At 34.1% G+C, this 20,712-nt stretch overlaps 1 protein-coding gene across 1 annotated transcript in view; it reads left to right on the top strand.

Moving 5' to 3' along the window:
- The window catches only part of MYBL1 (MYB proto-oncogene like 1), a 32,008-nt gene that overhangs the window by 3,516 nt on the left and 7,780 nt on the right, over positions 1-20,712 (top strand). Inside the window, exons 2-10 of the mRNA XM_024742592.1 lie at positions 5,016-5,121; positions 5,439-5,510; positions 6,956-7,048; positions 8,442-8,662; positions 10,690-10,861; positions 13,284-13,358; positions 13,967-14,071; positions 17,213-17,443; positions 18,824-19,192. Coding sequence (XP_024598360.1) covers positions 5,016-5,121; positions 5,439-5,510; positions 6,956-7,048; positions 8,442-8,662; positions 10,690-10,861; positions 13,284-13,358; positions 13,967-14,071; positions 17,213-17,443; positions 18,824-19,192 — 1,444 coding nt within the window. The remainder of the gene's footprint in view (positions 1-5,015; positions 5,122-5,438; positions 5,511-6,955; positions 7,049-8,441; positions 8,663-10,689; positions 10,862-13,283; positions 13,359-13,966; positions 14,072-17,212; positions 17,444-18,823; positions 19,193-20,712) is intronic.

The following is a 20,712-nucleotide window of genomic DNA, read 5'->3' as shown; positions in this document are numbered from 1 at the left end:
TATTCAGACTTGATGCAGTTTGATTTAAAATATTATCAAGTTGAAGTGATTTTACTGGAGCAAATTTTATAGAACTGCTGATATTTCTCTAATTCAGATCAGTTTCTATAAAAATAAATTTTAAAAAATTTCAAATTCTTCCTTTGGCACACCACGTTTTACTCTTTTTTTAGGTGGAATAATTGATGTCCTTTAAAATTGAACTTCTCTCGAATGTTTTATCTTAATATTCCCAAGTGTGACTGGTTTGTGTATTATTTCACAGGGAAAGTTATGACTATCACATCCTATTAGCTTACACCCCAGTGTAGAATTACTCTTAACCATTTTCCTGGCCTAATGAGTCATAGTATTTTTGTGTGTGTGCATATGCTCTTCATTTTGCAGTTTCATAATCACCCTAATCACTTTGTTCATTCATAATCTACAAAAGTTTTTGAATATGGTACTTAGGTTATGCATTAGACAGTTACAGAATAAATATCTTATTTGACTTAAAAAATAAAACTGGCAGAATGATTCTGGAAACCAAGTCTTGAATGGAGATTCAAAGACCAAATTCCTCTTCGGTTTTTGCTTTGTGACTGGAGAAATAATTTCACCTATTTTTACTGTCTTCTAGATTAGTCACCCTAGGCTAAAAGTGGTTTATCTATTTACAGATAGATAGTAGGAAGTTGATTTTATTTAACTATTAGATATTACCAGCATTGATAGCTACAATACAGAAATACTAAAGAATGAAGTAGAAAGCAGAAAAATAAAGCAAATAAAACAACAAATAAAGAAAATGAAATAATGATTTGTTTTGATGGTGTCTAACCATTTTTAAGCAATGGGACCTTTTCATTGTTAAATGGTGAAAGTAGAATATTGGTGAAGTTATTTGTGGGGTTTTATCTCTTCCCGTTTTTATTCGCAAATTGTAGGCATTCTCACTCTCAACCACTGCGCCACCAGGGAAGCCCCTCAGGCAGCTTTATGTTTTAGCTACTGATGAGTTTCTAGGATCTTCTTTTGTGACGCTTACTTGAAAGTTTTATCATCCTTTCAACAATTACTTAAATAATATAGCAATAACTTAATGCTAAAACTAAGAGGTAGATAGATTCTAGGGAAGTCCCAGTGGTAGAGAGATGGATTCTAAGAATTCTACTTTAATCCTCCCTCACACTCAACCACTCAAAAAACCCAGCTTCCTGAACATGATGGCCATACTGATGCAAGACAGAGAATGAAACCTCTTGTAGAAATAGAAATTTCTCACAAATCAAGTATGTGGTTAAAAAATAAGGCAGGTTTTTAAAGTTAAAATGAACACGTTTTCAGGAATATTACTCCTTGGAAACTAGTCTTTTGACCAAAATAACATTTTTGGATTCATATCTTTAACTTAACATATTTTGATAAGAATACTGATAAGGTGAATTTTGTACAGATTAGATGTGATGTAAATATTTTTGTGAATACTCAAAATTTATATGGGTGAGTCCCCAAATTAGAAATTGTTTTCAAATAACCTAATTTTTAAAATAACCTCAAACATGCTGTTATGGAAGGTGTTGGGGTCTGAGGGGAGGGAAGAAGAGATGGGAACCTGTAAAAAGCATTACTGAGGGCTGTTTGGGATGACAGGAAGTGATAATGTTGCAGGGGACAGTTCTAGGAAAGGTTAGGCAATATTAGTAGACACCACAAAGAACCCCTTCTGTACTGAATTTTTTTTTATGTTTGTTTCAGCAGGTTATGCTTAAAATTCTACCACTTGGAGGTACATTTGGATTTTGAAAGTTCTTTTTAATAAATGGGAATGCTTTTTATCTCCTCTTAGAGGTATTTGCATTTGTTAAAAAAAGTTTTCTTTCTCATGTCAACTTGAGATCAGCTGTATTAAGGGAGGTAAAAGTTTTGATTGGGTTGGGAAGGAGTGAGGTAATTTTGGAATACAGAATACTTGGAGGAGGTGAAAGAGTAAGCGAGAACATTCAGTAATTTTACAAATGTTTGAATGGCAGGTACTGTGCTTGATGAAGAGAGGTGAACATATTAGACATGGTCTTTGTACTCCTGAGTTTACAGTTTGGTTGGGAAGGTCGACAAGTGTGATAGCATTGAGAAGGATGGGTGAGTTCCATGAGTGCGTACAGTGGACAGCAAGCTTCAGTATGGTGTTTTATCTGGTTTACTAGCCTTCTTAGAAATTTATGAAGTCATTGGATCCTGAACCATCTCCAATTTAACAGTTTAATCGTGGCTAATCAAGTGATATTTCTGATAGCTGAAGACGGCTGCAAATAACAGGTATTTAATTAAACCTGTGCTTTTATTTTCAGCATAGATTAACAAAACAATCATATATGGAAATAGGACTGGCAGATTATTAAAATAGACATTGGCTTTAGGGGAGAAAGTATTGGAATACAGAAGTGCATTAAACTAAAGAAGCAGTTAGGTGCCATAGGTAGGTGGGTGGGGGATTTTGGTGTCTTGTTTGGTCGGATAAGAATAATTTTGGTCCTAATGGAATTGACAAATCAAGGGAAATTAGAAGTTCTGCAAAGGATCTGTAAACAGTATATATTAAATCTAGGCCTTCATTTTCCACAGTGTCTGGTACTTAGAAACGTTAAGTAAATATTAGCTCATGTTATTTTCAGATGCTCATAACTTTATTCAGTCCATTGACTACTCAAAATCCTCTAATTCAGTTTATCATAAAGACCTGCCCTCTTTTCTGGGGTTTTGTGCTCTCATGGCTTTAACTGTTCGGTATGTGCTGGTGATTGCCAAAACTGTATGTCTACCCTAAACCTGTTACCTGAGCAGAAGATCCATGTGCCCAGTTGTCTTCTAGATCGGCTCTGCCTAGTAGGAGAGCCACTAGTCACATGTGGCTGTTGAGCTCTTGATGTGTGGCTAGTCGGAATTGCTATGTACTTCTAATTTTATTTTATTAAAAATTTAATTTAATTTTTATTTTTCAGATTAGCTCTGTCTGTAGCTAGGAATTCACTTTGTTGCTCCTGGGCTCTTTCTATCAGCTTCATCTTCTTGTTTTTTTTTCCTCTTTCTCTTTTGCCTTTGGCACTCTCTTCCCTCCTGGACAATGCCACACCAGATTTTGAAGACTTAAGTAAGAAGAAAAGAATGTAAAAGATTTTGTGATTATGTTGATTACATGTTGAATTGACAATTAAAAAATATATTGGGTTAAATATTATTTATTATTAAAATTAATTTCACCTGTTTCTATTTTTTTAAATGTGGCCACTAAGAAATTACATATGTGGCTTGCATTACATTTCTATCGGACAGTGCTGTTCTGGATATATCCAGTATCCACCTGTATATTTCTCAAGTGCCTTGAAATCAGTCCAAATTGCTTACTCTCCTCATTCCCTTCTACCTTCCAAAGTTCTGTTTCTCCTTCTATTCCGTATCTCAGTGGATAGCTCTATTTATGCTCCCAAAGCCAGAAATTTTGGAGTCGTCCTTGAATCTTCCTCCCATGTCTCTCAGATTCATCAGTTGAAAAATCCTTTTGTTTCTACCTTTTTCATATCTCAGTTTTATGTGCTTCTTTCTGTAACTACTATCACGACCTTAGTTGGTTTATTCTTTTATGGTTTCTTGATTTTTGTCACATTTAGATTTCTTCTACTCAAGGATGTAAAAAATAGAGTTCAACCCTATTATAGTACTATTATGTTTTCATTTTTTTAAGTGTAAAATATTTGCTTCATCTGAAGTTTTTATTTTAAAGTAAGACTTTAGCTTTATTTTTTTGAGATAGCTACCCAGTGTCTTACCCTTCATTGAAAAGTCCATCTTTACCCCACTGATTGATATGTTACAATTTACCAAATTCCCATACGGGTTTTGTGTTTTTCCTGAATGTTCTATTCTGTTCCATTGATTTGAGTATCTGCACATGTGTCAGTACCATTCTGTTTTATTTATTGTTTCTCTACAGTATATTCTGATATTGGGTAGTGCTAATTCTCTCTCTCCTTTTTTAGAACTTTTTTGGCTATTACTGCCTGTTTATTTTTCCATATGAACTGTAGAATCAACTTGTCTAAGTTCCTCTGAAAATCTATTCATATTTTTATTCATTTAATCTAAATTTATGAATTAATTTACAGAGAATGGATATCTATAATATTGTTTTCCTTTCCAAGAATGTGCTCTGAATGTTTTTTCATTTGTTCTTCTGTGTCTCATAATAGTGTTTCATTGTTTACTATAACTTGATCTGTATACTCAAATTATTTCTACATATTTAAACTTTTTTTGTTGGTGTTGTAAATGGCTCATTTCTTCCATTGTGTCTTTTAACTGACTTTGTTTTGTATTTTACCATTATCGTTGCCAGGCCCTAATAATTTCTTACTTGGGGTATTGTGAAAGCTTACCAACTGATCTTCCTTCCTCCATCTCTCCACATTCCTGCCAGCGACTTTTGCTGAAACACAAGATACTGGTCTTTTACTCCCTTACTTAAATTCCTTTAACTCTTTAGGTTAAAGGTCAAATAAAGAATAAAGGTCAAACTCCTTAGCATGACATAAAGGTTATCACTTGGCCTCTGCTGACATATCTAGCTTCATTCCTGTGTGTCAGTAAGAACTACAGCTCCTCTCCATTGTATGACTCTTAATTTTTTTTATACTTTGAATAATCTCGTTGGACATATGTCTGCTAGTCTGAGTGGCTTCTTTTCGTCGTAACTGTGTATTCAGATTCAGTGATTGAATTCACATCTTTAAATAAAATTCTTTTTTTTTTTGCGGTACGCAGGTACTGCTGTGGCCTCTCCTGTTGCGGAGCACAGGCTCCGGACGCGCAGGCTCAGCGGCCATGGCTCACGGGCCCAGCCGCTCCGCGGCATGTGGGATCTTCCCGGACCGGGGCACAAACCCGTGTTCCCTGCATGGGCAGGTGGACTTTCAACCACTGCGTCACCAGGGAGGCCCTAAGTAAAATTCTTGATTTCACAATTGTGTTCTTTTCAGTGAGGATGAGGATGATGACCTTCAGTATGCTGATCATGATTATGAAGTCCCGCAACAAAAAGTGTTGAAGAAACTCTGGAATAGAGTAAAATGGACAAGAGATGAGGTAATTATGTGATAAGGCTTACTAATTCCATGCTCGTATTTAATGATTAATAATATATATTAAAGATATTTAGAAACAAAACATGAGAAAAGTTATCCATCAACTAACTTGCACATTATTTTTCTTCAACCATACATGAATAGCGGGTTGATATTGAGACTGACAGAATCAGTTTAGTAAATGGGAGAACTTGTGTTATAATGGCTTCAGTCCTTCTAAAAATGGCCACCAGATATGACATGGAAGAATTGGAGAGTATCTATATTCAGGAATAGGGTGAGGGAGAACTTTCTAATTTTTCATACCTGTTTTAATAGGATGATAAGTTAAAGAAGTTGGTTGAACAACATGGAACTGATGATTGGACTCTAATTGCTAGTCATCTTCAAGTAAGTGAAACATTATCCTTTATTGCTGACATGAATGATTTAGGCCATGGGGTTACATTTGCTATTTTTCAGAAATGTGTCTACATTATTTTAGATTTAGATTTCCTTCCTAAAAACATCTCTTTTGTTCCGATCTTCCTACAGTTGGAAGCTTTTAAAGTCTGATTTTCTAGTAATTAGTTTATCCAGGGATCTAAAAAGATTAATAATCTAAAACAAAAATGATACGAAGTTTGGGTAGGGCTTTATAAATATTTGCTGATAAATGTTAAAACATTTTGAGAGAAGTTAAATATATTGAAGTATTTTGGTAGCTAATTAATAAAACCAGAAAAAGCTACGTTGCTGTGAGAATTAGAAGTAACGTATAGGATGTTTGGCACAGTTCCTGACGTTTAGCATGTGTTCAGTAAATGGAAGCTAAATTAGAAAAGCTATTTACATTAGCTTTATCAGTTTAATTTCAATGGTATAACAGCAAATGAAGTGAACGGAGAAATGCTACAAGGCTATACAGGAACGGCCTAATTATTTTGAAAAATTGATAACCTTAAAATGGATCAGCATTGATGTACAGAAGCTGTAAAGGAAGAAGCTCAGTTTGAATAAAAATAAGTCCACTAGGCACCAGGACAGAGCTATTGGTAAATAAAGTATTTGTATTTATATGCTTCTAAATCATCTGTAATCCTGTATATGAGCTAATATCTTTGGAAACTGAATCACTAATGAAAAGTTAAGTGTTATTATTATTATCCTTGTAATACATAGGAGTTACTAGGTTGTGACTTGACTAAAATAAGGCTACACTTATGAATCATTTTTGGAGTTTGGGCTGTTTCTACATAAGGTTTTATCCTGGTAAATTCATTTCCCTTTTGAACTTCAACACTTAAATAATTTAACTGGTATATAATGCACATCTTCTATCTAGGTATATTTAGTATTTACTTGATAACTTGGAGGTTGTCATTTATAAACATCCTTTAAATACCATGAGTGGTCTAATAATGCCTTTCAGGATTTTTTAATTTTCTAGAGTTATGTACTGCTATACTATATGAATCCAGACTGCTATGCTGTTTGAGTTCGTATGTCTGCTTTGTATAGTTGTCTGTTTACTCCCTTTTATTCATCAGTACGTTTCTTTATGGCAGTATCTGTGTTGTAGCTTTGCTTTTTGCTGTTATAAGGCAGAGTATAGAGATACATAATTTAACTTCAAATATATATTGTCTTTATTTATAGTCTAAGCAATGCTGACAACTTTAATTAAAAGTGAATTGGGGCACAGGCATGTAAAATAAATACTACATTTTTCAAGAATGCTATTGAATGCATTATTCTTGAAAAACTTTCTTCTTAAGGTTGTGAGATATAAGTTTGGGCTGACTTGCTTTCTGGAAGACAATTGTTCAATAACAAAATCATCTGAATTCTTTCAGAATCGTTCTGATTTTCAGTGTCAGCATCGGTGGCAGAAAGTTTTAAATCCAGAATTGATAAAGGGTCCCTGGACTAAAGAGGAAGATCAGAGGGTAACATGTTCATATTCTTTATTTTCACTGTGTAGGTGGACTTGCTTTTTTTCTTCCTAATACATTGGTTTTTTGTCACATAAATACATGTTTAAATCACTTTGATTTGTTCTCTGAGTTACTGCTGGCATAAGAATTGAAATTTGAGTATCTTGAAATGTAGTTTTTTCAGAACTGAGTCAAACCAAATATATATAGCCTTTGCTGTCTGAAAGTTTGGTTTGCAGAAGGAAAAATACTATCAGCTTAGTCACCTTCTTTAGAGCTTAGGTTAGCAACATTTAGGATATAATTTCTTGGTGAAAATTGAGTTAGCATTTTAAAAACAGAATTTAATTTTATTCCTATTTTATCTGAAAATGTGAGGTGTAAGGAAGTCATTCTTAACTTTCCCTCTTGACCTATAATGAACCCCCAAATAAGATAGATATCAGAGCATCATGTTCCCAAAGAGTTGGATGATTCAAAAACCAAGGTAATTCTTTGTGTTATGAAAGTGTGAGAAGAATGGGAGAGTTGCTGTCCTCTACTGAGAATTGCTCTTTAGTTCATGCTCTTTATGGCATAAATGTTGTTAATGTAGTTGGGAAATTAGAGTATTCTTACTGCCACTCAAAGTAAAGAAAAAACCAACGAAAAACAAAACAAAACAAACAAAAAAAACCCAAACTTCACTAGGTTCAGCACTGATCTGATTTATTTGATGGCCAATGATAAGTTTTAAAATGTATGATTTGTATCCTTTCAGTTTGAGAAAGGAAGAAATGAAAAGACAGTAACTGTAGATCCTTCCTGCTTCCATAATGATTAGGCTTTCAGCTGAAGCTTTAAAAAAAAAAAAAAAAAAGTAAGAGTAGAAAATGCTTAAGTCTCAACGTTTTTACTGTTATTTCATATTAATGTATGAAACAATTTAACTTACAAGTCACTTTAATTAGCAACTTGTATTTTAGATAAGTTTGGAATCAATTTTTGATTGCAAAAAAAGATGGCAAATGCTGAAGGAATAGTTACTAGTAAAATTGTTTTTTTTTAAGTTGTAGTTGTGGTTTGGATTTAATGCATTAAAAATGGCATTCTTGAGTTATGTTTTAAAATTCTGTGAAGGTAGTGCTTTTTTAAAATTGAGATATAATTATGTATTAGTTTCAGATGTACAAAATAATGTATATATTGCAAAATGATCACAAGTCAAGTTAATATCTATCCCCATATGTAGTAAAAAATTTTTTTTTTCTTGTGATGAGAACTTTTAAGATCTACTCTCTCAGCAGCTTTCAAATATGCAATACAATATTACTAGCTGTAGCCACTATACTCTACATTTTACCCCCATGACTTATTTATTTTAAAAATGGTAATGCTTTTTTAAGCTTTGCTTTCTGTTTCTTAGGTTATTGAATTAGTTCAGAAATATGGGCCAAAAAGATGGTCTTTAATTGCAAAACATTTAAAAGGAAGAATAGGCAAGCAGTGTAGAGAAAGATGGCATAATCATCTGAATCCTGAGGTAAAGAAATCTTCCTGGACAGAAGAGGAGGACAGGATTATCTATGAAGCACATAAGCGGTTGGGAAATCGTTGGGCGGAAATTGCCAAACTACTTCCTGGAAGGTACTTATATAAATGTATATACATTTTTCATTTTTACTTAAACTTGATCTTTATTATGTTACTATTAAATATGTTTATAAGTACCCCATGACTTTTATTTATAATTAAAATTTAGACTGCAGAATACAAGCAACCCTTTGCGTTATTTGTAATATCAGTACATTTTGTGGTAAGGGATATAATTAGTTTTTTAATGAAATATTTTATAGCGGTAATTTGTGCAACAAAATGATGGACCTTTAGATTATGTGAACGTTTAATGCACTCCCAAAATTGTGTTTACACATCAGTGCCATTTAAGCAACCTTCTTTGTACAAACTAATTTGGAGTGGAATCTGAGTTGAAGAGATTTCTTTCGTATTGGATTCTGTGTATAAGACCAGAGAATAACAGATACACTGGCTAAAAAAACTGTTACGAAAGTACATTAGAGAAAATTCAATTCTTAATTAATTATGGTATCATTCAGATCATGAGTAGTGTGTATATATCCACGTGGCTAAAATATAGCACTTCCCTCAGGGGCACTGATGTGCTAAGTACACTATACATGGCACTGGTTCAAATGTTTCCTAGCTGTCTGTAGTACAGTAGACCAACAATCTTGGGAAAATCCATACCTCACTCGGAAGATACGCACTTGTTTTTTATTGCTGTAATCTCTGTATAGTCTTTAATAGTTTATAAAATACTTTTTACATATATTCTTTTTTTTCTTTTTTTTTTAGAGAAAGAAAACACTTTTACTGTTGAATAAACATTAAATCAGAATGTGATGCCCATCATAGGCAATCTGATAAGAGATTGCAAAAAACCGGAGAGAAATCCCACCTTTCACCCACGTAGCCTAGCAGATACCACCCATTACATACAGGTTCTCAAGATAAACAATAACTAGTCCTTAAGTCAGAAGACTTGACAGCACCATTTTATTTCACATAGTTCATCCTGTCGTACACTTACCTAGCAATTGGAGTAGCCATCTGTGTTAGTTACTTGGCTTTATATAAAGGAAAAACAAACTTCTCATATCTTTTTTAGAAAGTAGTTTTACAACTTGGAGCCAGGTCAGCTAAAGTTGCGCTCCTACCCTCCTGCTGAAACTTGGAGATAGCGTGTTGTATTCTATATATTCTTAATTAATCTTCATATACTTGTGAAATATGTAGAGCAAACATTGCTGTCTTTGTTTTATAGATAAGGAAATTGAAGCATAGTGTTAAGTTTTTTATCCAAGTTACTGAACCTGGTCTAGGAACTTCTGATGTTTTCAGTCTTTGATACATCTTTTTACTGTCCATAGAACCTAGCTTAGTGCTTAGCATAAAGTAGATTCTCAGTAAATGTTTATGTATTTTTAAAAATTTATACTACAAGTAGCTGTAGGTTGAAGACTTCCATTTTTACAAGGGGAACTTAGGTAAAAGGGGAGCCAATGAACTCTTTGTTTCGTAGGTATTTTGTTGTAAGAAGTGAAAAAGAATACTGGGATTCTGTATTTTGTGGTTTGCATTTTATGACCATGTTTGATCTTGGCTTTGGGGCTTTTGCCCTCACTATGCCCTTTGCCTGGAATGCTTTTTTTTTTTTTTCTGTTCTTGTATAGCTGGTTCATTCTTGTCATTCAGATCTTAGCTTCACTGTAACCTCACAGAGGACTTCCTGGACCACCTAATCAAAAAAGTACTATAGTTACTCACTTTTCTTATCCTACTTTAAATGATCTGCATTGCACTATTTTTCTTATTATTTTTTTGTTTTTCTCTTCTTTCCTCCTTCCCTGCCCCCATGCTTCCAGTGAGAATGTAAAGCCCCATGAGAGCTGGGACTTTCTTTATCTTATTCACTGCTGTATCTCCAGTGTTTAGAGCTTTATCTGACATAGAGACATACAGTTTATTTTTTGAATTAAAAAAAGTGTCTAATTTCACCAGTTGTAAAAATTTGTTTTAAGTACTTCGTATACTTTATACAGTGTTAACATTTATGGAATCCTCTTTTTCTTTTTAAATATATACTTTCTTAGGACTGATAACTCTATCAAAAATCATTGGAATTCTACCATGCGGAGAAAAGTGGAGCAGGAAGGCTACTTACAAGATGGAATAAAATCAGAACGATCTTCATCTAAACTTCACAAACCTTGTGCGACTATGGACCATTTGCAAACCCAGAATCAGTTTTACATACCTGTTCAGGCACATATTTTTAATACCTTTATTATTTAAAAAATATCTTTAGTTGCTATATTTCTTTAGTTTCTTTAGGGAAGGTGTTTAGTTTCTTAATAAGACAAAAACAACATATATTAAGAGGAATAGACATTTAAATTTCCAAACTGAAGAAATAGGCCATGACTAGCTTTTAAACCATTAGCGGAAGTTTATCTCTACTTGTTTTGATTGATAAATATTTTGAGAGCAAACTCATTAAAATATTTCCTTTTATATATAATTTTTACATTATCTAGTTAAGAAACTTAGTATGTACATTTCCTAATACTGTCATTCTTTGAATCTTCATGATTCAAAGCTAATGATCATTTGTGCTTTAATAGTGATTGTAGTTTACTTTTTAAAAAAATTTTGTGTAATTGTAGTATTGCTTACCTCTAAGAGGTAAGTGTATATAAAATGGTTTAGAGGAGAAGATAGTCAAAAATCATTCAAACTATCATTTTGGAGTGTGCGGTAAATAATTGGTTCTTTGATGGCATTCAACTTTGCTTTTCCCTCATCACTCAGCTGACTGAGTGACTTCAGCCTTTGTTTAGACAGGTTCATTGGAGATGACCCACGTTCATCATAGGGCAAGCTCTGTTTTCCTTACAATGCATTTTCCTACCTGCAAGAAATTAGGAGTTTTCATAAGATTTGTTATACGTTTTCCTGTCTATTTGTCTGTCGTGCCATTTTTCATGTTGAGCAGTTCTTGGTTCTTGTCACATAAAATGTGACAAGATAAAGTATCTACCAAAAGATAAAAATTGGCTAATTGTTAACAATCTGTGCTTAGTATGCCACAGATTTGATTTTATTCCACTAAGTGGACATTATTTTTTTAGCCATAATTTCAAAAGAATCACTTAGAAAAGGTAGTGAGATCTTAATTTACAAATAGGGAAACACGTAAAGACAGTACAGTTATCTGCTGATACTCAGTACCTTAAGGTTTTTATGGTCTGTTTCTTTACATTTTTCTTTAGAGTCCTAGATTTCAGCAGCATAAGCTGAAACATTCTGCTTCTATCTTAGAAAGGTTATCATATAAATGTATTTTTTTAACTCATAGGAAGATAATTTTTTTTATTATTTGGGGCCAATGGAGTGTTTAACACTCAATCAAAATATATTGGAAAGTAAGGATATTTCTTGTACTTTAAGAATTATTTACCTTACTTTTAATAATTCTTGACAGGTTTGTGTATTCATAGTTCAATTCATTTAAACTGCTAAAAAGATAATTCTAATTTTGACTTGAAAGAAGAAAATGGATTGGTTTGAAATCCTGTCACAGATTAAAATGAAAAGTTTGAGAAAGATAAGTTTCTAATTCATTGGAAGCTGAGCAATAACTGATACTAATGAAGTGTTGTGAAAATTAAGTTCCATGTTAGAAGTTATATATAATGTTTCTGCATTATGTAGTGATTTAGGTAGTCCATTATGGAAAATAGACAATTTCATATTTATATGTATTAGATTTTAAGGTTTTAAAAAACACTTCTCATATTTCTCCCTACCACTGCTCACTAAGTTTGCATGCAACTTCAGAAATGTTATTACAGATGCTTTAGAAAAGAAACAGAATAATTCTTAGTCTATTTTCAGAGTATTAAAAAGTACATGAGTGATTCTGATTGTTTTTCTGAGACAAGTAATAGAAGCAGCCTCTGTTTTCATATCTTTCTGTGCAGAGATTGGCATGGGGTGGTGGTAGAAGTAGGAGTTAAGAATATTGAAGACTTGCTTTAGGCTCTCACTTGGAGAATGCTTCCTATGGACCAGCCCCTTCCTTTGAAGGATAGGAACACAATTACTTTGTCTTCTGCAGGAGGCAGAGCAATACTTTAATAGCAGATTTTAAAAAATACTTGGTGGGGCTTCCCTGGTGGCACAGTGGTTGAGAGTCCGCCTGCCAATGCAGGGGACGCGGGTTCATGCCCCAGTCCGGGAAGATCCCACATGCCGCGGAGCGGCTGGGCCCGTGAGCCATGGCCGCTGGGCCTGCGCGTCCGGAGCCTGTGCTCCACAACGGGAGAGGCCACAACAGTGAGAGGCCCACATACCGCAAAAAAAAAAGAAAAAAGAAAAAAGAAAAAAAAAATACTTGGTGGATATTGTAGATAATAGATAGACTGACTGGGTGATAAATCTAGCCCAGATAATTCTTATATTTCATTCAGGAGAAAATAGGTGTTTGCTGAGTTATGACTTTTAATCAGTAGGTCCTAAGATTAAAGATGTAGTTATTAAGGAACTATTAATATGTGTAAATATTCAAAGTTAACAGAGATACTTAGTTTTTCATGTTGATTTTCAGTTTTTGTGTTTTGTCTCAGATTTTTAAAAATTTCCAGAGCATTATATGTATGATGTTAATGTTCTAATTACTTTTTAGATCCCGGGCTATCAGTATGTGTCACCTGGAGGCAATTGTGTAGAACATGTTCAGCCTTCTTCTGCCTTTATTCAGGTAACTTTTTATTTATAAAAAGCAAAAAACCAAAACAAACCCAAAGGAAGCACTTTCAAACATTTTCAGATCTAATAGTGCCTGTTTCCTCATCTTTAAAATTAGGGCAAAAATAGTACTATCCGGTCTATTTACTTTGAGTATTATAACATTAAAGGAGAAAGTTTGTGTGTTTGAGAAATATAAACTGTACAAATGAAAAGTAGTTCACAACAAGAGTAAGGTGGTTCTTTCATTCTTCCAACTTAGAGCATTCAGATTATGAATGGACATATTTTTGCTAAATTGGATAGAATATATTAAGATTCAATAAATTAAAACAGACTCCACACATAAGTTTTTCAGTTGATACAGATGATATAATGTAAGGTTTTTCATGCATTTAAATTTCCCACATTCTTTCTGTTAAATTGAAAATATTTACCAGCACCTCTTTAGATACCAGAAGGATTGTGATACTGAGTATTTGGGATTTAGTAGTATTAAGCTTTATTAGAGAAAATAGATTTTATGTTGCATAGAAGAAAATAAAAATTAGAACATTAATAATAATAATAAAGCAATTTTGTAAGTAGCCTGTTTTTTTTCTTTTATTTAACTTATTTTAGCAACCCTTTGTTGATGAAGACCCTGATAAGGAAAAAAAAATAAAGGAACTTGAGTTGCTTCTTATGTCAGCTGAGAATGAAGTTAGAAGAAAGCGAGTTCCATCAGTAAGAAATAAGCTTAAGTGTTTAGATTTTATTGTTAGAATCTTTTATATGCTTTATATGCTCTTATAGTTTTAATCAGGACTGACTTTCATATGCCAGCAAGTGGAAAAAGCATATTCAGTGTGACTTCAGATTTTAATATGGACTAAAAATAGTTTTTCTAATTTGCAACTTTGAAGTTGCCTGTTTTTGATATGCATCTCTTTGAACATATTTTACAGTGTTCTGTATTAAGATGCTTCTTGAGTCATAAATATCAAACAGACTTAAGGTATAACCTTCAATATGTATATCTGTGAAAATGTCGTGTGGTTCAGATTAGGCTTTGGTTTTACTTTGGACATTCCATGTGATAATGGCCTTAATAGAAAAAAAAAAGCTTAAAAAACAAGGAATTTAATAGATGTGTACAGATTTATGTGCTTCAGAATTATTTTTATTCTCTCTTTGAAAATGTTTTCCTGTTTACTATATTTAGAACACAAATTCAGTAAATTGGAAAAAGTTATAATGTTAAAAATATGGGAAAAGGAAACATTTAGATTTTATGCTCTCTAAAGAAATTTTTCTATGGATGTTGGGTTTTGGTTATCAGGTATGAAAAGTATTGTCTGAGATTTGGTTGATAAGAACAACTAGGAGTATTAAATCAGGATAAATGGTAATGATTCTAGCTAAGTTAAACAGGCTATGCTAGATGGATTAAAAGGAAAAAAAAAGTTTGTATGTAAATGACAATTTAAAAAGTTTAATACCCTGGGCCTTCTTACGTTTAGGAAAGTGTTTTTCTTGGTTTGGGGCTGAATGAGGGGACAATATATTTAGAGTGACTAATACAAAATTACTAAATAGAATAACCTGAGGACTTGAAATAGTATTATGAGGCAACTGGCGATGTCTTTGTACCATTTCAGAGAGTATTAATAAAAATGACATTTGTTAATTGTAGTAGATGAGATATACACCATGAGAAAAGTAATTTTTGCTTTGAAACTGCAAAAACCGTGGGCAAATAGGGAGACCTGAAGTGTACTTATTTTAAAGTTAATTTCAGTTTTATTAAGAAGCTGCAAATAAATAATCGTTCACATTTGTAGGTTATGTTTAAGCACATTTAAAATTTTTTGATAATAGTCTATCATTTTTACTATAACAGGAAAATATAATTAGCTAAAAGAATTGCCATTTGCATTAAAAAAGAAAGTTATTAATTTTTTTCATAGTTTCTGTCTAAAATCCACCCTCATAAAGATCTGGTTGAATAGGGAGATTGGAGGTTCTAGAGGGAAATTGCTGCACCCAGTATAATAGACTCCATATGCATATAAAGTATTCATTCTAGACAATTATGTGATGATAATGATTGCCACTTTACTGAGTATTCATTACGTTCCACTGTTGTAGATGTGTTATATGTATTCCTGGTGATCCTTATATTAACCCTGCAAATTAGGTGGTTGGTTGCAAGGGATTCAGAATCGGGCCAGTGGGCCTAGTAAACCTCCCTCTTTGAACCTTTTTCCTGCCCACAAACTTAGCTGAAATGTGTATGTTTGGAAGTTATCTCCAGAAAGTGATTGTAAACTCGGAAGGTGGCTGTGCTAGTGAAATAAGATTGCTTTAATTTCTTTTATTTATAGGAATCTTTAAAACAGGTGGAACCTGTTTTGCAACAATGTTGAAAATTTGTTTTTTCACCTTACTTAACTCGAAACTTAACATTTTGCTATTGTGAATATCTAGCATATTCTAGTAATTTTTTATTTAATAGTCATAGGTACTGTTTATGGAGTGCCTCCTATGGACTGAGCAGTGTGCTCTCTAAAATATGGTAACTGTTAGACACATTTAATTCGAAATTTAAAAATTCAGCTCCTCAGTTGCACTGGCCACATTGTTGTTGCTCGTGTGGGTGGCGCCCGTATTGAGCAGTTTCAGGTGCAGAACATTTTCATCACCTCACAGATTTTGTTGGACAGTGCTATACACTTTACATCCTGTTTCTTTCTGTTTTTTTCCTAGTTTTTTGGAAATATAATTAACATATAGCACCATGTAAGTTTAAAGTGTACAGCATAATGATTTTACTTACATATTGTGAAATGATGACCACAGTAAGTTTAATGAGCATCCATTGTCTCATATAGGTACCAAAAAAGAAAGAAAAATGGAAAAAATGTTTTTTTCCTTGTAATGAGATCTCTTGGGATCTACTATTGTTAACAGTTCTCAAATTACATAATGTTTCTTGACCATGGCTCTTCAAGGTCTCTCTTCTTGTTTTTCATTATGAGACACTAGGAAACTAGGCTCAAAAGATAAGTAAATTGGCCAGTGTACATCTCTAGAGAGATAAAGAAAAATGACACAGTCCCTGAATTCAAAGGACAGTGGGGACACAGATAAGAAACAGCATCCAGTGTGATATAATAAGTAACACAGTTTTATGGGAGTTCATAGAAGATTGAGATTTAGGTAGTCAGAAGGGTTCCTGGAAGAAATCCTATTTGAGCTCAGTCTTGAAAGACAGGCAGTGATTATGTATTAGCAAAAAGATGAACTAGGACATTATTATAAACAGAAACAGGTAGAAGTGTATAATCAGATGGGGTACTTTCCAATATTTGAACTGTATCTTAAATGAGGAATAGGAATTTTCCCTGGTCAGTAGGTTGAGCATTCCAGATGAAGGGAGCAGCAGTGTGTGCAAAGGCTGCTCCCTTTATCCAGGGTGAAAGCCCAAAACTTATCAGCGAATTGCAAGTACTGTACTATAGTTGGGTATTCACTATTCCCTGGGAGCAGGGGCTTGAGTTGGGAGATGAAGTTAGAAAGGTAGAGAAAAGACAGATTCTAGGAGTTTGGACCTTATGTTGTAGTATATATGGTACATTACTAGTTTTATCTCACCATGACTTTATAGATTTAAGAAAAATTTAGTTAGAAAAAAATATAGTCAAGATGAGGTTTAATTTAAAAAGTTTTTATATCAGTTTTGAGGAAAGATGGTATATTTGCTACTATATTTTTAGCTGAAATGTTGTGAAGTATGTTGGTCTAGAAAAAATTTTTACTTAAAATCCAAATTTTTGCTTAGATTGGGAATGACAAATAATGTTCAAATTTCTTTTGTACTTTTAGCAACCTGGAAGCTTTTCTAGCTGGTCTGGTAGTTTCCTCATGGATGATAGCATGTCTAATACTCTAAGCCTCGAGGAGCACACTAGTGAGTTTTACGGTCTGGATGAAAATCAGGCTGTGTCTGCTCAGCAGAACTCACCCACAAAGTTCCTGGCCGTGGAGGCAAACGCTGTGCTGTCCTCTCTACAGACCATCCCAGAATTTGCAGAGACTCTAGAACTTATTGAATCTGTAAGTTTGAAATGGTGAGATTATCAAAAGCTCAGTTTTAGTTATGTGGTTTCATTTTCAGAAACTCAGTTTAATGGACACTGACCAGTTTTATGTTACACATTACCTTGTCATGCTTAATTTTGTTCTGATATTTTGCAGTGGTTTCTGGCAAAAAAAAAAAATATATATATATATTTATGTATTTATTATACAAGTTGTATATTAGAGATAGCTGGAAAGTAGAGAACACTGTAGGAAGAAAATTAAAACCCCCATAAACCCAGAGTTAATAATTTGAGGTATTTCCTTGCAGGCTGTGTTATAGACATATAAAACACACATATATGTATACATTTTTAAACCCAAATATACACTAATGTATTATGTTTGTGAATTTTTTTCCCACATTATATCGTGAGCATGTCCCTGTTTTCTTAACTCATTTTTTTGTAAACATCCTTTCTTTTTTTTTTTTTTTTTTAAATTTTTTTTATTTATTTTTGGCTGTGTTGGGTCTTCGTTTCTGTGCGAGGGCTTTCTCTAGTTGTGGCGAGTGGGGGCCCCTCTTCATCGCGGTGCGCGGGCCTCTCACTGTCATGGCCTCTCTTTGTTGCAGAGCACAAGCTCCAGACGCGCAGGCTCAGTAGTTGTGACTCACAGGCCTAGTTGCCCCGCGGCATGTGGGATCCTCCCAGACCAGGGCTCGAACCTGTGTCCCCTGCAATGGCAGGCAGATTCTCAACTGCTGCACCACCAGGGAAGCCCTCTTAACTCATTTTTAAACTTGAGTTTTAATGGCTTCATGGTATTCTGTCATATGAATGTAGCAAAATTTATTTATCCAACATACTATTATTTATTTATTTACACCATTTAGGTGGTGTCCAGTTTTTCAGTATTACAAATTAAAGAACATACATAAAGCTTTATGCAAAATCATGATTATGTCCTTAGGTTAAATTGAATGTTTGGATCACGGTGTATGACCACTTTGAAGATATTCCATACATATAACCAAATGATTATGTAGATGTGGAATATAGTGTAAAGTTTTCTGATGTGGAATAGAATGTGAAGTTTTATGACGAACTGTACTCTCTTATAAAAATAACTTAAAATAATTTGTTATTTTCATTTAAAGTACTTTGACAGTAAGCTTCAGCTACTTAGAATTAGATGAAATATTACTTTGGAATATTCCAACTGGAGTTGTCGTAAAAGCATAATCTGTTCCTCTCGAATGGGCTTGCTTAAAAAAAAGATGAACCAAGGAAAGCCTATTTCTACTGATAAAAATGAGTAGTTAATTAACTCTGGAAATCATCATCCTATGTTCAAGACTAGATTTAACCAGGTTATAACAGTAATAACTTTAGTTAAGAATTTAATTTATTGCAGGATCCTGTAGCATGGAGTGATGTTACTAGCTTTGATCTTTCTGATGCTGCTGCTTCTCCTGTCAAGTCCACACCAGTTAAACTAATGCGAATTCAGCACAACGAAGGAGCCATGGAATGTCAATTTAACGTCAGTCTTGTACTTGAAGGGAAAAAAAACAGTTGTAACAGTGCAGACAGTGAGGCTGTTCCTTTAACATCCCCAAGTGTGGCTAAGTTTAGCACTCCACCAACCATCCTCAGAAAGAAGAGAAGAATGCGAGTGGGTCAGTCCCCAGGCAGCAACCCTGGTGATGGCTCATTCAATGATGGTGGTAATACGGCACTAAAACACACACCGGTGAAAACACTACCATTTTCTCCTTCACAGGTAGTAGTGTCATTTTTATTTATGTTTCCAAATGTTGACGAGTTGGATTAAATTAGATCTTTAACATCCATACTAACAGTTCCTTGCTTTGATAACACATAAAAATGCATAATGTATTTAAATGTATACAGGAGAGTGCTGAGCTATGGTAAATCAGAAAAGTATCTCACAAAGTGTAGTAGTTGCATTTTATCTTACAATTTTTAGAGCGGAAAGGGATGTTTTAGATATGTAGTTCTACATCTTTATAGAACTCATCAGGAAATAGGCCCAGAAAGATAAAATGATTAGCCCAAAGTTATCTAATGGCAGAGCTGAGACTGGGAGCCAGTTTCCTGACTGACTGTTCAAGAGATATCAGGTATATATTCATAGACAACTGCTCCCTATAAGAATTTCATGTGTCAGTAGGTTGTTTAGGGATGTCAGGAACTATCTGCTTTCTCCTGTAGTTATATCCCTGGGGAGCAGATATTTATATCAAGGCAAACTGTACCTTTTATTTTATAATACTATCTTTCTTAATGAACACCATGTTCCAGGCTGTGTGCTAAACATTTTTCTTATAGTATCTTAGTTAATGCTCTTTAAGAAAACCTTAGAGGTAGGTAAATGAAATTCAGAAGTTAGGCAGTTTGTCCAAGGTCAGTTATTAAGAAAGAGATGAAGCTGGTGTTTGCTTAAAGTGTCTTGACAGAGGTTAAAAAGTCCAATAGGAGAAGAAGGAAGTTTAATGGCCAAATAAACTTGGAGGATGTTGGGATATTATTGGAGGTATGTTTTTGATGCTGGGAAGATGAGGATCTGGTAGTAAGTATACAGCCACTGTTTTCTCTGAAAATGGCACCCCCTCTGCTTCAGGGGATGCTATTTACATAGGCTACAATGCAGGTAGTGTGTCCACCCCCCACCCCAAGAGTTACAGAGTATCCCGAGGAAGGTGAACCAGGCTTGAGCAGACTAGCAATTTTCTATTTTTGGAGTTTTGTGTACCTGCAATTTTCATTGAGCAGTAAATTGTAAGGTGGAAAATGGCTGAGAAGGTGAGGCATGATTATAAAGATTGTATATCCCATGGCAAAGAACTTGGATTTTATCCTATGATTTATGGGCATCAGAAGTGATAGAGCTATTATAGAATTCATTCCAGTTATAAGCAACCTTAAAACGATTTCCATTTTTTTCTTAATTTATTTATTATTTATTTTTTTTTTTTGGCTGCGTCAGGTCTTAGTTGCAGCATGCGGGATCTTCACTGAGACATGCGGGATCTTCTTTCCTTGCAGCGTGCGGGCTTCTCTCTAGTTGTGATGTGCAGGCTCCAGAGCGCTTGGGCTCTGTAGTTTGCGGCATGCAGGCTCTCTAGTTGAGGCGCATGAGCTCAGTAGTTTTGGTGCCCGCGGCATGTGGGAACCTAGTTCCCCGACCAGGGATCGAACCCGTGTCCCCTGCATTGGAAGGCAGATTCTTTACCACTGGACCACCAGGAAAGTCCCTGGCAATTTCCACTTTTTCTTACC

The sequence above is a fragment of the Neophocaena asiaeorientalis genome, unplaced genomic scaffold, assembly GCF_003031525.2.
Source record: "Neophocaena asiaeorientalis asiaeorientalis breed wild unplaced genomic scaffold, Neophocaena_asiaeorientalis_V1.1 scaffold226, whole genome shotgun sequence".
NCBI lineage: Eukaryota > Metazoa > Chordata > Mammalia > Artiodactyla > Phocoenidae > Neophocaena > Neophocaena asiaeorientalis.
This window is presented reverse-complemented; position numbering and strand designations above follow the sequence as displayed.